Below are 17,614 nucleotides of genomic sequence, written 5' to 3'. Positions count from 1 at the left end.
AAGGATCGCTGCTCATTCTGTGAATCCCTGACGTATTTGCAAAAAGACCTGAGGGACCCGAGGCCTGTTTCTGTGACTTGTTTGTGTGAATGTTTTTGTATGGTACATATCTGCTCTGCGGGGCGTAAGTAAGGATTTCCCTAAGGACTGAGTCTAAATTATGAATGCATTCCTAGATGTTTAATACATAATTAATTGAATTGTTGTTCTTAAAATTAAAAAGCAAGACCAGAGACTGAGTACTGTGCATTATTGTAGTGTAGCATGACACTATATGAGGTCATGCCTCAAACTTCTAAGTGCAATGACTGGGGCAGGATGAAGCTGAGGGAGGCTTGGCAAACCCACAGGTTGAGAAGAAAGGATGCCTTATTCTAGGCATGACCCAGGTCTGCTCGCAAGAACAAGGAAGTGAGGTTCCCCCGAGGATGAGGCTCAGAACAGCTTGCTTTTTCAAGGCAGGGTGAACATCAATTGCTCGCTTTATATGGCTGAGGATTTTAGGGGAGATGTGGAGATTCTAAATGACTTGTCAGTTTGGCTGCTGAACAACAGCACGGCTGCATTAACCAGCCTGGAAACTCACGCTGGTCTTTTTCAGCTGGATTTATTATTGTGCAAACAGATTATGCAGCTCATGAAACATGACCTTGACTATCCTGCCATTTTTATTTGCTTTTGATTCCTGACAGCGATAATTCATTAAGCTGCCTTTTCTTTACTCAAGGCTCTGAAATATGATTCTACAAAGCCGCACTGACCACAAACCAAACAGATGTGTTGTGGAGTCATGGTTAAATAAATATTCCATCATACGCATGTATGTGAATAATGTGCTCGTCTTTTTGCTGCAGGTTTGAAAAGGGTCGTATCTACAGCTACATTGGAGAAGTGGTGGTGTCGGTTAACCCCTACCGTGCCATGAACATTTATGGAAGGGACGTCATTGAGCAGTACAAAGGCAGAGAGTTGTATGAGCGACCGCCACATCTTTTTGCCATCGCCGATGCTGCATACAAAGCCATGAAGAGGAGGAACAAAGACACGTGCATTGTCATCTCAGGTAGACTGTAGCCCTTTTTTTAACTACCTGTAAATTACAAAAAATTTAGAGATCATGGGACAAGCTTCCATTTTACAGCCATATCACCTTATAACCCAGGTTTGGTTGCCCACTGAAGCTAAGGCAAGCCAAGTTTATTTATATAGCACATTTCATACACAGTGGCAATTCAAAGTGCTTTACATAAACAAGAATAAAAGAAACAAGTAAAAAAATAAATAAATAAAAACAAATAATAAAACTGATTAAAAAACATAAAAACAGGTAAAATGTGATATAAAAGAATGAAGAAGAAGAGAAAAACATAATAGTGCAATCTTTCGGACGCAGCACAGTGCTCATTCAGTAAAGGCACAGCTAAACAGATGTGTTTTCAGTCTTGATTAGCTAGAAGGATTGAGCCTGAAAATTGTCTGCTTGCAAAACACAAACTATTATGTTGAATTAAGGTGAAATAAAAATTGTCAAGTATGGTTACCATACTCGAAATCAGTATGGTATGGAAATTTTTATGACACACACACACACACACACACACACACACACACACACACACACACAGTGAGCGCAGACTTATAAGAGTGGGCAGCTATTGGTTCCAGAGGCCAGGGATCAAGGGTGTTAGATGGCTTACTCAAAGGCACCTCAACCGAGAAATATGACGGAAACATATATGATAGAAACATACATGTCCACATATATGCCAGAAACCTATATGTCACCTACATGTATAGCACATATATGTTCCATATATGCCAGTTACATACAGTTGAAGTCTTAATTATTAGCCCCCCTTTGAATTTATTTTTCTTTTTTAAATATTTCCCAAATGATGTTTAACAGAACAAGGACATTTTCACAGAATGTTTGACCATTTTTTTTTCTTTTGGAGAAAGGCATGTTTGTTTTATCTCAGCTAGAATAAAAAGCAGTTTTTAGTTTTTTATGAACCATTTTACAGTAGGTCAAAATTATTAGCTCATTTAAGATATTTTTTTTCAACTGTCTACAGAACAAACCATCGTTATACAATGACTTGTCTAATTACCCTAACCTGCCTAGTTAACCTAATTAACCTAGTTAAGCCTTTAAATGTCACTTAAAGCTGTATAGAAGTGTCTTGAAAAATATCTAGTAAAATATTATTTACTGCCATCATGGCAAAAATAAAATAAAGTTATTAGAAATGAGTTAATAAAACTATTATGATTAGAAATTTGTTGAAAAAAATCTTCCCTCCGTTAAACAGAAAATAGGGGAAAATAAAGAGGGGGGCTAAAAATTCTGACTCCGACTAAATGTCCCATGTATGCATATTTGCCTCTGAATCACTACAGTATGTGATCTAACAGGTTGTCATCTGTCATCGGAAAGCAACAGTCTGTCATCGAAAAGCTGGCATAAATAATTAAATAAAGTGTCTTCTAATAGAATAAGGGCATGTAAATTTCATTAATATTCATTAAACACCATGTCATGAAGTAGCACTGTTATAGTTCATGTCATGTCCTGTGGTTGTGCAGATTTCAAAGATGAAGATCAAAACAGCAGAAAAAAATGATGCTAAAGTCTTCGATGATATGAAACACAAACACCTCGGTTAAAATCTCAGAAGCTATCATTTATTTTTCATGACCCTTTAAATAATAAATAGCGTTGTGCGATTAAGTTAAATACTCTTTTTAATACATTTTGTGTCTGAAAGGAAACATTTAACATATGAACATACTGTAAATTCAGCCACAGAAAAAAAAAAAAAACTCTTACTGCAAAATGTTCACATTCTACCTACAGAAAAATTAAAAGACAGTTCACATATGCGTACAACAATGCAGACATTGAAACTGAAAGAGTGCACTAGGGGTATTGCACATTGTCAAAGACATCTATTCATGATTGAGTATATTTTGAAAGCTGTTCAGACATGGGCCTTAAATCTGGGCAGCACATGCTTCCAAAGCTACAGTAAAGGGGTTCTCTTTATACATGTGAAAGAAGAAAATGGTGCAGCCTTAAAAATTACTACCAGTGATTAAGATCATAATGTTTTGGTACCGTTGAGTGAAATGGTGTTTTACTTGTTAAGAAACAGAATGTTTTTTCTTCAGTTTCAGTTCGTTTGTTAACTGGAAAATAAACATGGAAATCTTACAATATTTTACCAGGTTAAACGTCAGGGACAGTTCATTCAAAACTGAAAGTTTGATCAACATTTACTCACCCTCAAGTAATTTCAAATCTTTGATGGTTTTTTCCTGTTGAACACAAAATAAGATTTTTTTAAAAGAATTTTGAAACTGTTGACAACCCAAAATGCCAATGACTACCAGTTTTAATCATTGCTCAAATGAAATGTTTGTGTTCAACAAAAAAAACAAAAAAAAAACAAACAACTCAAACAAATTTGAAACAAGTGAATGATGACCGAATTTCATTCCTGACTGAAGTAATCTTACAGTTAAATGGTAAAATGCATTACTTCATCCTTAAATAATAGTAAAACAGCCTATTGTCTTCCTGCTGTTTTGGCCTTTCAGGAAAGCAGGCTTGGTTTCAGGGTGTTCTTGTGAGGCCGCTGTATGACTGGGAATGATGTGATTAGATTTGTGGTAAGATGAGGATTGCTCTGCACTGACGTGGAGTGTGGTTTTCCAGTCATAGTGGACTGCTTGAGCAGAAGCTCACAATAGAGTTTAGTGCATGAGCAAATTGCTTTCTCAAGACATGCCCATTGTGTGAAAAAGATTAACGGCAGTATGGTTGTTTCACAATTTCTACACAAAAGTCTCTTTGAGACAGTGTTTGTTTTCTGTCTGGGATGCCAGGGAACTATTTTGAGGTGGAGCGCATTGCTCAAGGGCAATAATCTGGTGACCACTCTGATGTCTCTATGAGAAAACATTGATTATTATCCAGAGAGTGACCACAGGTGGTGACTACACTGCAAAAATATTTGGTATGTGTGGTGCCATCTTGTGGCAAACAGACGAACATGTTTATCTATTTTGGGAGCGAGATGTAATGAAGTGACTCAAATCAATTGTGCATGCTTTTGTGTGGTTGCATAATAATGCCCGACAAGTTAAACGGATTAAAGAGCTTATTTATTTATAATCTTTTTAACTTAAATTTTCCCCTAAGACTTAACATAATGTACAGTAAAGTCAATATAAATTGAGACTTCTAATAATTATTATTATTATTTATAATTACACATTTATACTATTATCTAGTTTACTAAATTGAATTACACTACCATTCAAACGTTTATGACGAGATGCTTTTTGAAAAAAGTCTTTTATGCTCATTAAGGCTTTTTAAAATTTCTTTAAAAAATACAGTAAAAATATTTTATTTCTGAAATAATTCATTCATTTTCTTGTCGGCTTAATCCCTTTATTAATCTGGTGTCGCCACATCAGAATGAACCGCCAACTTTATAAGCAAGTTTTTACGCAGTAGATGCCCTTCCAGCCGCAACCCATCTCTGGGAATTTCTGAAATAATATAATATTATATTTACAGTTATACAGCATCATTGTCATAGCCTTCAGTGTTACATGGTCATTGTTAATCAGTGTAATGCACTAATATATATATAATATTTATGCTTGTGCATTTAACATTTATGAAAAGAAAGGAAATTAATTCATTATTTATATTGTTCTTAATTTTCTTATAATTTCTTCACTGACACTGGTATGTAAAAATATTACATTATTAAAAGAAACATGTTTATTCTTTTTTTTAAAGCATATAATCTATAAAAATATGCTGCTAAATAAATACATTTTCACATGGTCTCCGATTTTTTTTCACATAATCTTATAGTTATTTAAGTTACAGTAAAGTCAAATTATATTTTATATCTATAAGGTATTCATTGTCATTTGTTTATTTTGCAGGGGAGAGTGGAGCTGGAAAAACAGAGGCTAGTAAATACATTATGCAATATATCGCTGCTATCACCAATCCCAGCCAAAGAGCAGAGGTGGAGAGGTACGTTCAACAAAAGCTTTCTGTTTCTCTCATTTCTGCTGCAGTGATGGGTTATGTTAAAGACACACTGCTCTTCATGCCTGCTTAATGCTATAATTAACAACTTCTGAACATTTCACAAGTGTTTGATGTTGTTTATGGAGATGGACTTCATAGTTGTACAAATGCTTGTTTAGCTATGGTTAAGAAAAATCAAGTAGTGAGTGAATGAATGATGCATTGTGATTTAGTTTCACACGAGGGATGGGGATAGAAGTTAAATTTAGGGCGGAGATTAAAATAGTGCCAGGTCATGCTAATTGAAATATAACAGCATGATACATACATGATAGGGAAGTCTACTATTCTTTATATGGTATTTTATCTCTGTAACTTGATAAAGATAACACCTACTATAAAAATATGTAGGGCATACAATATTTAGGTAGTAAAAACTGCATAGCTCTTGTGCAACTTGCAAAGACCTTCATTCTTTAGTTTTAAATGGATAGTTGACCTATTTACACAGTCAGAATGTACACTACCTGACTAAAGTCTTGTGGTGGATCCCAGTTGTAAGAGTAACAGATAACTTGACTTTTAATTGATCATTTGAAAAAGTGGCAGAAGTTAGATTTTTCTGTTGAATCATCTCTTGAACTGCATCCCAATCATCAGAAATACAGCAGAAGCCTGCATGGGCCTAAGATTCTCACAAAAATCAGTCAAGTTTGGTGAAGGAAAAATCATGGTTTGGGGTTACATTCAGTATGGGGGTGTGCGAGAGATCTGTAGAGTGGATGGCAGCATCAACAGCCTGAGGTATCAAGACATTTGTGCTGCCCGTTACATTACAAACTACACGAGAAGGCAAATTCTTCAGCAGGATAGTACGCGCTCTCATACAGTACTTCAGCCTCCACATCAAAGTTTCTGAAAGCAAAGAAGGTCAAGGTGCTCCAGGATTAACCAGCCCAGTCACCAGAGGCAAATGCCTCTAGATTACACTTATTTTACTTAAATAAAATAAGCGTAATCTAGAGGCTTTTGCCTTTCATATTAGCCATTTCTGATACCAAATGATCAACTAGAAGTCAAGTTATTATTTGTTGTTCCTAAAACTTGGATAAAGTAGACTGTAGGACTGTAGATTTTCTTCTTTCTGGAGTGAACAATACAGAATTCATTACAGGTTTTTAACTGAAAATGTGGTCCTTGGTAATTCTTAAAATACAATGGAGACTGACACTTTTACCGTAAAAATAAATGTTTTGAGTCAAAAAAACAGGTAAAAATATATAAAAAGCCTTGGCATCTGATGATGCTTTGTATCAGATGATACATTTTTACTCTAAAAGTTGCTCTGAGAAGCAGTGCATACTGTTCCCTTGCTTTTTATTAATTAACCAAGGATCATGATTTCAACTAATAATATAATATAGTCATTTGGAATGCTCTCATGAACAGCAGATTTTATTTTAGGGTCATTATCCCTTTAATTGCAGTAATAGTAATAACAATAAAGACGACTGTTGTACAATGCATACGTGCTTTGTGCAATCTCTTGGTCTTATATCAGTGCTATTACACCCTGTTGATATGGTTTATTCTCTAAAGGTGAAAGCTATTTTAAAAGTGTAGACTGGTAGAACTTTTTTTCCAGGAAGCACGTCTGTAATTTTTCCAACGTGTGTGTGTGTGTGTGTGTGTGTGTGTGTGTGTGTGTGTGTGTGTGTGTGTGTGTGTGTGTGTGTGTGTGTGTGTGTGTGTGTGTGTGTGTGTGTGTGTGTGTGTGTGTGTGTGTGTGTGTGTGTGTGTGTGTGTGTGTGTGTGTGTGTGTGTGTGTGTGTGTGTGTGTGTGTGTGTGTGTGTGTGTGTGTGTGTGTATAGTGATTTCTAACCTAGGTAAACTATACTTGAGAAGGAGATTTGTGTACTGTTTTTTTAGGTTTTTGAGTTGTAAAACTAGAATGATGACTTTAAATACACTATTCAAGCAGTTAATTAAAGGTAAATAAGATAATTAAAGCATCAACTATTAATAAAAATAAACTTTGATGGGGCTTTTGGGATATGTAATGCAACAAAGCTCTACTATAGGCCCAGTGCAAAAGTGAAGTGCTTTTTATGGGATGCTGTAGGTATTTGGGTCAAAAAATAAAGGAAAGTGTCCCACTTAATGCCTGAAAGGCTTGTAACGTTAGGGTTAGGACCTCTGAACGGAGCACCATCCTCCAGTGTGAAGAGTAGGTCATGCATGGCTGTTCGGCAAGAGAACCAATGCTGAGCTTTCTGTGGTCTGACCCGTGCAGCAGGACCCATAAATCATCCCCTGAAATGTTTTAAACCACCATACCGGCATACCACATGGTGATACTCTATACGCTAATATGGCCAGATATAACCATGTATAATGGCTCATAAATGCTTCATACAGACATGTTTGTGTATTTACTGTAAAATCAAATGTTGGGAGCAATCAGATCATATTGAAACTGACATTGATTTAGCTCTAGAGGTAAAGTGATGCACACTAGGCTAATAAATGCTGTCGAAGTGAAAAGAGTGTGTGTTTATACAGGGTGAAAAACATGCTGCTGAAGTCCAACTGTGTCCTCGAGGCTTTTGGAAATGCCAAGACCAACCGCAATGATAACTCCAGCCGGTTCGGCAAGTACATGGACATCAACTTTGATTTTAAAGGAGACCCCATTGGCGGCCATATCAACAACTACCTGCTTGAGAAGGTAGGGGGCGCTTAATTACTTCCTTTAAAATTATATTTAAAAGAATACAACAAAAATAAAGATCAGTTACAAATGCACTGCAAACCTGGAGCAATTACTATTAGTCCAAGCTTGATTTGTCATTATCCATTGGCTACATTTGCCATTGTAATGTTATTAGAATGGGATTTTTGCAGCATTGCAATTAAATTTTACCTCTTGTAAACGATGCTTTTGCTAAGCTCACAGTAACAATAATGGCAAGTGCCGATCCCTTTATGTGGCAATTGCTGTGTTGTGTGCTCCAGTTTTATTTGCAATAAACAAGCACATTAAAACCTTAATTGCTTTATTATCATTGTGACCAAAGTGCACATGTTTTGTTCTCACCACTTTTAAATGAACTGCAAATTTTCCTTAACTCTGAATTGCTAAATTAAAACAGTGGACACTATTTTGCTCAAAATTTAGAATAATAAGTTGTTGTAATAATTACATTAATTAACAACTTAAAAAAATTGATTACTGTTCGTTTTTAGGTCCTAATAAGTAAATGTTCTGTAAAAATCAGTTCAGAAAAGCAGAGTAAATGTATTTTTTTTGTTCTACAAATACATTTTTCAGAACAATTTTAACTGAAGAATGTTATTTATGAAGATTGCACATGCTTAAGAAATGAGGAAATGAGTTAGACTTCATGACAATATATGCTATTTATGGAATATGGTGTCATCACAACAGGAAATCATTGATGTTTTGATGCATATAATTTTGACTTATTGCTTTCTTTCATTCATTCATTTTCTTTTTGGCTTAGTCCCTTTTTTTAATCAGGGGTCGCCACAGCGAAATGAACCGCCAACTTATCTTTTACATGTTTTACGCAGCAGATGCTCTTCCAGCTGCAACCCAGCACTGCGAAACACTCAAACACTCTCATTCACACACATACACTACAGCCAATTTAGCTTATTTACTTCACCTATAGTGCATGTCTTTGGATTTGTGGGGGAAACCGGAGCACCCAGAAGAAACCCACGCAGGAGAACATGCAATTGACAGTAATGGTATTTACTAAAAAGGTATGTTCGTTATTAAAATGCTCAAGTAATAAATTTTTATTTAGAGCTTACATTCAGCTAACTTTCACAGCTAATATTTACATTTAAATAAAAAATTAGTAATTAAAAATAAAAATGAAATTAGTTTCATTTATAATGTCTATGCATTTACATTTATATGGATTTTAAGCAGTATTGAATAAGGCAATTACATTTTTGGAGTAAATAAATTACCTTTCAGACATAATTAAAGAAAATAAATTACAGTAAATCAAGTTTTAATGATGCTATACTTGGGTGGCACGGTGGTTCAGTGGTTAGCACTGTCACCTTACAGCAAGAAGGTTGCTGGTTCGAATCCTGGTTGGGCCAGTTGGCGTTTCTGTCTGGAATTTGCATTGGCCATAGTGTATGAGTGCGTGTGTGTGAAGGCGAGAGTGTATGAGTGTTTCCCAGTATTGAGTTGCAGCTGGAAGGGCATCCGCTGCATAAAATTTATGCTGGAATAGTTGGTGGTTCATTCTGCTGTGGCGACCCCAGATAAATTATTTTAATTCAGTTCCTCTTTATTTCTTTATAACTTTTACAATATAGATTGTGTCAAAGCAGCTTAACATAGAAGTTCTAGTAAATTTAAACTGTCAGTTTCAAAGTCCAAAGTCCAAATAGGAAGAGCAAATCCATTGATGCGCAGCTCCACAATTCCCTAACCAAGCAAGCCAGTGGCAACAGTGGTGAGGAACAAACTTAACCGATTGACGAAAGTGAAGGAAAAAACCTAGTGAGAAAACGGGCTCAGTTGGGCACAACCGTTTTACCTCAGGTCAAATTTCTTGTGCAGAGCTGCAGTCTAGGTGCCAGAGACTGGAGAAATATGGGACTAAGCTGAAGGAAAATAAATGAATAATGGTATGCTCTTGTTATTTCTGAAGGAATGTGTAGACCCTAGACTTAAGAGGAAAGTTCACCCCCAAATGTAAATGTAATCACCCTCAAGTGGTTGTGAATTACTTTCTATCATATTTGTTGTTTTCTACTATGAAAGTCACAGTTACAGGTTTTCAGCTTTCACTTCCCTTGGAGTTGAACAAGAGAAAGAGACTTAAACAGGTTTGAAACATGTAAAAGGCGAGAAAGTGATGACAGAATTTTCATTTTGGGGTGAACTATTCCTTCAGTCACACTTTTCAGCAAATAATCAGACAAATGAAAATTGCATGTAAACGGGAGAGAAGTTGTTTATTATGGGAACATCTGGTTACAATGAATTCCTGACTCGGATAACTGGAAACATCATTGTTGGCTTACATATAAACAGTCATTGTTAAAGTGTTTACCACAGTTTATCAGTGATGGACTCTACTTTTGCTTAATCCAGTTTAAGATGCTATTTAAAAAAACATCTTACCATGCATAGAAACCACCCAAAACAGCAACCATTTAACAACCACCTACATTAGAAACTCTAGCAAGTGCAGTGTTGTAAATTCTTTTTTTAAGCAACTGCATAAACCCCCCCCCCCCCTAGCATTATTGAAGGTTTACCCTTATTATAAATTAGCCTGATCTTTATCCTTAACACTTATTTAAATTTCTTCCTCAGTCCCGAGTCATCTTTCAGCAGGAAGGAGAGAGGAGTTTCCACTCTTTCTACCAGGTGAGTGAGAGACTCATCGCAGAAGTTAAGATGTTTTTGTTTTTGCCAGTCGACAAATCCAACCAAACCTGTATTTATGACTCCACTGTTAAAGCCTACAAAGGCCAGTCGTATCTCACTTTTATTGCCCCTACAAAATAGAGTGCTTATGCTTCAAAACATGTTCAAAACAATTCTGCCTGCTTGTTAACACTCCAACACTCGCAAACCATTATTAGCAAGCCTATACTTTACATGCTCCTCCATATCAACAGGAGAAATGTCAAAAGTGTTTTTAAATGTGTTTTTCAGCTGGTGAAAGGAGCTCCAGATGCTCAGCTGCGATCCCTGCACATTCAGAGAGACCCCACAGCATATAACTACATTAAAGTGGGAGGCCAGCTAAAGGTATTAACCACGTAGACATTTAAAAAGGCCATTGTTTATGTAACATTAAATTGAAATTTAATTGGGTTCAATAGGCCTCCTAAAGGATCTCAAAATCTCAGGAAAATAAAAGGGTGTTTCTGCGGGCTTTAAACCAAAAATCTTAAAGTCTTAACTTCATTTTTAGTGTTATATTCATATGATCATGGCATTACGTTAGGTGAGGGACAGTTTGCTGATTTTTAAAGGAAAGCACAAGCTGTGAGGATCATAGCCTCGTCATTGGTTTATTCAGTGTTCACTGAGCTTGAAAATGAGCTGTATTATTGCATTCATTCAGGATGCAATAAAGCATATATTTCAGGCATGTGATTATACCTTAAAATTACAGATTTCCCTATTTTCTGTCATCTGTAGGATGCACTGTGTATATGATACAATAATAATGTGTAATGTAGGGCTGCACAATATATCGTTTCAGCATCTATATTGCAATGTGTCAATGTGTAACAGTCATAATCAATGTCAAGTTGGGATTACAGTTGATCAGCATCACAGAACATGTGACTTGTGGAGTCATCACAAAGTTTAACCCTACAATAAGGTGAAAGATTATCATTAGGATGTGTTTTTAAGACCTGTGACTGTATGATTCAAGCAAACTTTATCCAAGAGGTTATAAAAGTAAATAAACCAAAAATAATTGTATTTAGTTATTTATACAATGAGTACTCTACACAATACAGTGTTATTTTATTTATCTATTATAATTAGATTTCTGCACCTCAATACTGTTAGATTTCACAGAAAACCATACAAATAATGTATTTTTTTCAATTGTTCGTTGGTACAATTTTATTTGTTGTAATTAAACTTTATGCAGACACTCCTCTACAAAATAGTCCCAATCAGTGTAAAAATTTGAATTCCAGAGATATATGAGATCTTGTGAAATTATAATCATATTGCAATACGTATCGCAGACTAACTAATATCACAATATAATTTTTGTCAAATATTGTGCAGCCAGTCCTATAATTGATAAATAAATATTGGTTGCTCGCTGAAGCTGAGCAGGGCTGAGCCTTATAAGTACTGGATGGGAGACCACATGGGAAAACTAAGTTGCTGTCAGAAGTATCGTAATTGTGGCCACCCTGCAGTTTGTGTGGGTCCTAATGCCTCCTATATGCCTTACTATATGCCTTTATAGTAAAGTGGACACTATAATGTCAATGACCGCCATCTTTCAGTTAAGACATTAAACTGAGGTCCTGACTTGTGGTCATTAAAAATCCCATGGCACTTCATGTAAAGAGTAGGGGTGAACCCCGGTGACCTGGCCAAATCCCTCCTTGTCTGCCCTGACCCATCATGGCCTCCCAATCATCCCCATCCACTGAATTAGATCCATCACTCTACACCAGGAGCTGGTGTGTGGTAAATGCACTAATGCTGTTGTCCAGTGGCTGCCTTCACATCAAAGACCCCTTATTATAAAGTGTTTTAAGTGTATGGCATTACACAATAAATTCACTATTTATGTATTCGCATTACTTACTTACAAAATGACAACTTTCACTTTTGAATTTTGCAATATGTGCAGTGCACACACTAGTGGCGCCATCTAGTGACATTGTGTGAAGCCTTCCAGAGATTGATGTAAATGTAAAGCCTACTTCAGTTTTATTATTTGATTGCACTAAATTAGCATCAATAAGAGTACTATAAGGGTTCATTAAAATTACTTTAGAGGACCATTAAACTGATCAAATTAAAATTGTGTGGCCAAGTATTCAATTTTTATAGCAATATATACAAATGTTCTTTAATTGGTCTTTAAAAATATCTTAACCAAGTCTTAAATTTATCCTCACTTAACCTGCACAAACCTTGATTAAAAGCACCATGGAGCAATCACACATGATTGTGCAGGGAATTTAATTATAGCTGTTCCATGCATACAGTAGCCATCAGTGCATATTAAAACCTGTTTGTTATTGCCTCATATGCTGAGACAGCACTGATGTTGAGCACTGTTCCATTGCTTCTGCAGGGAGTTTAATGAGCGAGCACGAAAACAAATTTATAGCAACAAACAAGGTGTCGTCATGGAACAGGCTGGATTGTTGAGCTCACAGAGGTCTGAAGCAAACATCCTGGAGCGCTTGGAACAATTCACGCCAGTTCCAGAGTCTTTTATATGTGTGCATGCTGGCTACACTTCACACTCCGTCCAGTAAGGCTGTGGCTGCGAAATGTTCCTGCTGAATGAAATCAGCATTTCTCTGCAGGAGCTGTAGGCCAGAATAATTAGTGATTTGAGTGTTGTTGCGCGTTTATTTCAGGAAGTCTGGGGATGTCGTTGATGTGTCAGCAATTTTCAGCTTTTAATTGCTTGGCTGTAAATTCGATGTGAAAGTAATAGGAGGTTTAATGACCTCCCATTTCAAAAGCATTGCTTTAGCTCCACTTAGTGAAGGGCATTTGGCTCTTTCCTTTTAGGTAAAGGCCATCCTGGGCTGTTTTTCCTAAAGTAGAATTAAAAGCTTACTGTCAAAAAAACAGGAAGATGATGTTTCAGCTTTGTTTAATCTAGGATTGTGCTTTTGTTTGTGACTGAAACTCACCTAGATTCTCTTTACAATCTTGCAGTCGTCAATAAATGACAGTGCGGAATTTAAAGCTGTTGCTGATGCAATGAAAGTCATTGGATTTACTACAGAAGAGATTCAGACGGTCTACAAGATCCTGGCTACCATCTTGCATCTGGTTCAGTATTTCTAATATTCAAAGGAGTAGTTCACCAAAAAATTAAACTGACTTACTATTTATTCACTCTCAAGTGGTTCCAAACCTTCATGAGTTATTTTTTTCTGTTAAACACAAAAGAATATAGTTTGGAAAATGCTGAAAAGAGGTAACCAGTGACATCCATAGGAAGGAAAACTAATTTTATGAAAATCAATGGTTACAGGTTTTCAGCTTTCTTCAAAGTTTATTTTTTTGTGTTCAGCAGAAGAAAGAAAGTCTAACAATTTTTGAACAATTGAAGGGTGAGTAAATGATAATGGGAATTTCAGTTTTGGGTGAACTATGCCGTTAAGTTCACTTTTTTTTAACCAACTATGTTTTCCTGTTACATGAACTTATTGACGGGTGATTTATTTGATGTTTTCAGGGGAATCTTAAGTTTGGAACTGATGGAGATGTGACTTTAATTGAGAACTCGAAGCTGGTGTCTGTGTTGGGGGATTTGCTTTCCACCAAAGAGGAGAATGTAGAGAAGGCCATGCTCTATCGTACGGTAGCCACTGGCCGCGATGTCATCGACAAACAACACACTCATCAAGAGGCCAGTTATGGCCGTGATGCCTTAGCCAAGGTATTAATTGTGGTTCCTTTTTGGTTATCCAGCTGTAGAGGAATGTTCATACAATCAATAAAATGTATGTACAACTAGTACTGTCCTTGAATATGACACAACAATTTTTTTTGTTGCACTATAATGGATAAATTCACACACAGCATATTTGATGCACATTTTTATGTATTATTTGTTGTGTTGTTGGCTATTTTACTATTAAATAAGCTATGTGATCAGTTATTAGCAAGGATGAATTCAATGCTTCAAAGGTGACATTAAATATATATATATATATATATATATATATATATATATATATATATATATATATATATATATATATATATATATATATATATATATATATATATATACATACACAGTACCGTTTGGGGTCAGTAGGATTTTTAATCTTATTTCGCTCACCAAGGCTGCATTTATTTAATAAAAAATACAGTACTAATTGTAAAATTGTGAACTGTTATTGCACTATAAAATAACAGTTCAAAAGTAATAGTCCAGTCTTTAGAGTCACTGTAACAAAAGCAATAATCACTGGAGTAATACTTTATTTTAAAAGTACCTAAAATAATAAGCAGTTATTTAAAATTGTAATAAATATTTAACAATTTAACTTAAAAAAAAAAACATTAAATAGATGTTGCCTTGATGAATGAAATAATTATGTTTAAAAAAAAACATGAAAAAAAAAACTGATCCCAAACTTTTGACCAGTAATGGATATGTATATACAGTATATTTCAAATGAAAAATATGATTTTAACATTCATCTATGAAACAGTCATTTTAAATAACTGTATTAATAAAGTAATAAATATTGCAATAATTTTTTCTACAACATTACTGTTTTGCTCATTGTGTGAGTGAGCCTGGTGAGACTTTTCTTAAAAGCAATAAAATATTTTTCCCTGACCCATTGTTTGAACAGTAGCAGCTTTATTTTTTTATAACTTTATAAGATGTAAATATATGTTTCAATTGCTGTTTATTTTATCTATACATTTCAAAAAACACTTTTCTTACTTAGTTTTTTTGTCTTTCTAGTCCAAATATCTAAAATAACTTAAATAAATAAGCATTTTCTAGACAACAGAAAAGTTTTGTTTTAAGAATCAATATGCCAAAATTAAGTGAGTTTTTCCTTAAAACAAACAAAATTATCTGTCAATAGGTAAAGAGAAGATTTGACGAATCAACCATTTTTTATGTGTTACTTACAGGCCATCTATGAGCGCCTTTTCTGCTGGATTGTGGGACGAATCAATGACATCATTGAGGTGAAAAACTACGACGCTCGAGTTCATGGTAAGAACACAGTCATTGGAGTTCTGGACATCTATGGCTTTGAGATCTTTCAGAATAACAGGTAAGAGCATAATACTGTACCATAGAGATATTTTGTCTCTGTGCATAATCACAAATGCAGCATCTCTCCAACATCTTCTTTGTTTTCTCTAGCTTTGAGCAGTTCTGTATAAATTACTGTAATGAGAAACTGCAGCAGCTCTTCATTCAGCTGGTGCTAAAACAAGAGCAGGAAGAATACCAGCGAGAAGGCATCCCTTGGAAACATGTGGGTTTTATTCAACTGTTTCTCTAGAAGCTTTTTACGTCTTTATTATTTTATATTATACTTCAAAAAACTTGTTTTACATGGGTCTGCCTGGCTTTATTGCAGTTTGCAAATGAGCTTTGTGTTTGTGTGTTCATGGAAACAGATTGACTACTTCAACAATCAGATCATCGTAGATCTCGTGGAACAGCAGCATAAGGGCATTTTTGCAGTGCTGGATGAAGCATGCATGAATGTGGGGAAGGTGACGGATGAGATGTTCCTACAGGCCCTCAATGGGAAACTGGCCAAACATGCCCACTACACTAGCCGCAAGGTACAGAACTGCTTTAAAGCTCTTTATTGTGTCATAAAGGTTTTTGTTAGTATTTGTGAAAGGTGTCTTTTATGCTTACCAGGGATGCTTGCAAAATACAGTGTAAAAAGAATGTGATATTTTATAATAATTTCAAAAACATTTTAACATAAAATAATAATAAACAAAATATTATATACAGTCAGGTCCATAAATATTGGGACATCTACACAATTCTAACATTTTTGGGTCTATACACCAACACAATGGATTTGAAACAAAAGAAGACTCAGCTTTAATTGGAAGGTATTTACATTCAAATCAGGTGAACAGTGTAGGAATTACAACTGTTTGCATATGTGCCTCCCACTTGTTTAGGGACCAAAAGTAATGAGACAATTGACTTCTCTGCTGCTCCATGTCCAGGTGTGTGTTATTCACTCATTTTCCTAAGGTTTCCAAAGGTTATTTTAAGTGTGCTATTTGCATTTTGGATGTAGAATTGGTTGCTGCCAAGTCTCAGGATGAGATCCAAAGAGCTGTCACTATTCGCCAAGCAAGCCATCATTATGTTGAAAAAACAAAACAAACCAATCAGAGATATTTCCAAAAAAATAGGTGTGGCCAAAACCACTGTTTGGAACATTCTTAAACAGAAAGAATGCACCAGTGAGCTCAGCAACACCAAAAGACCCAGAAAACCACAAAAAACAACTGTAGAGGACTACCAAAAAATTCTTTACCTGGGGAAGAAAAAAACATTCACAACAGTTGGAAAGATCCAAAGCACTCTCTAGGATGTAGGTGTATGTGTGTCAAAATCAACAATCAAGAGAAAACTACACCAGAGTGAATACAGAGGGTTCATCACAAGATGTAAACCATTGGTGAGCTTCGAAAACAGGAAGGCCAGATTAGAGTTCAAACAAATGCCTTCACAGTGCTGGAACACCATCCTATGCACAGATGAGACCAAGATCATGTCATGGTGTGGGGATGTACAGTATGGTGATGATGTGACTGCTAACAAAAGCAGCATTATGAATTCTAAAATGTTTTGGGCAACATTATCTGCTCATATTCAACCAAATGTTTCAGAACTCTTTGGACGGTGCTTCACAGTGCAGATGGAGAATGACCCAAAGCCTACTGCAAAAGCAACCAGCAAAATTTTGAAGGGAAAGAAGTGTCAAAAAGTCAATCCCCTAACCTGAATCTAATTGAGCATGCATTTCACTTGCTGAAAACAAAACTGATGGTAAAATGACCCAATAACAAGCAGGAACTGAAGACAGTTGTAGTAGAGGCATGACAAAGCATCACCAGGAATGAAAGACAGCGTCTGGTGATGTCTATGCGTTCCAGACTTCAGGTTGTAATTGACTGCAAAGGATTAAAAAACAAGTCTTAAAAAATGAAAGTTAGATTTTTGAATATTATTCTGTCCTATTACTTTTGGTCCCATTACAAGTTAAAGGCACATATGGAAACTGTTGTAATTCCTATA

General features: G+C 35.6%; 1 protein-coding gene across 1 annotated transcript in view; it reads left to right on the top strand.

Moving 5' to 3' along the window:
- Positions 1 to 17,614, top strand: part of myo1d (myosin 1D) — a 157,427-nt gene that overhangs the window by 25,553 nt on the left and 114,260 nt on the right. Inside the window, 10 exon segments of the mRNA NM_001423964.3 lie at positions 855 to 1,063; positions 4,969 to 5,062; positions 7,623 to 7,788; positions 10,432 to 10,485; positions 10,777 to 10,872; positions 13,507 to 13,623; positions 14,033 to 14,236; positions 15,460 to 15,605; positions 15,698 to 15,812; positions 15,958 to 16,128. Coding sequence (NP_001410893.2) covers positions 855 to 1,063; positions 4,969 to 5,062; positions 7,623 to 7,788; positions 10,432 to 10,485; positions 10,777 to 10,872; positions 13,507 to 13,623; positions 14,033 to 14,236; positions 15,460 to 15,605; positions 15,698 to 15,812; positions 15,958 to 16,128 — 1,372 coding nt within the window.

The sequence above is a fragment of the Danio rerio genome, chromosome 12, assembly GCF_052040795.2.
Source record: "Danio rerio strain M-AB ecotype USA chromosome 12, GRCz13ab, whole genome shotgun sequence".
Lineage (NCBI taxonomy): Eukaryota > Metazoa > Chordata > Actinopteri > Cypriniformes > Danionidae > Danio > Danio rerio.
This window is presented reverse-complemented; position numbering and strand designations above follow the sequence as displayed.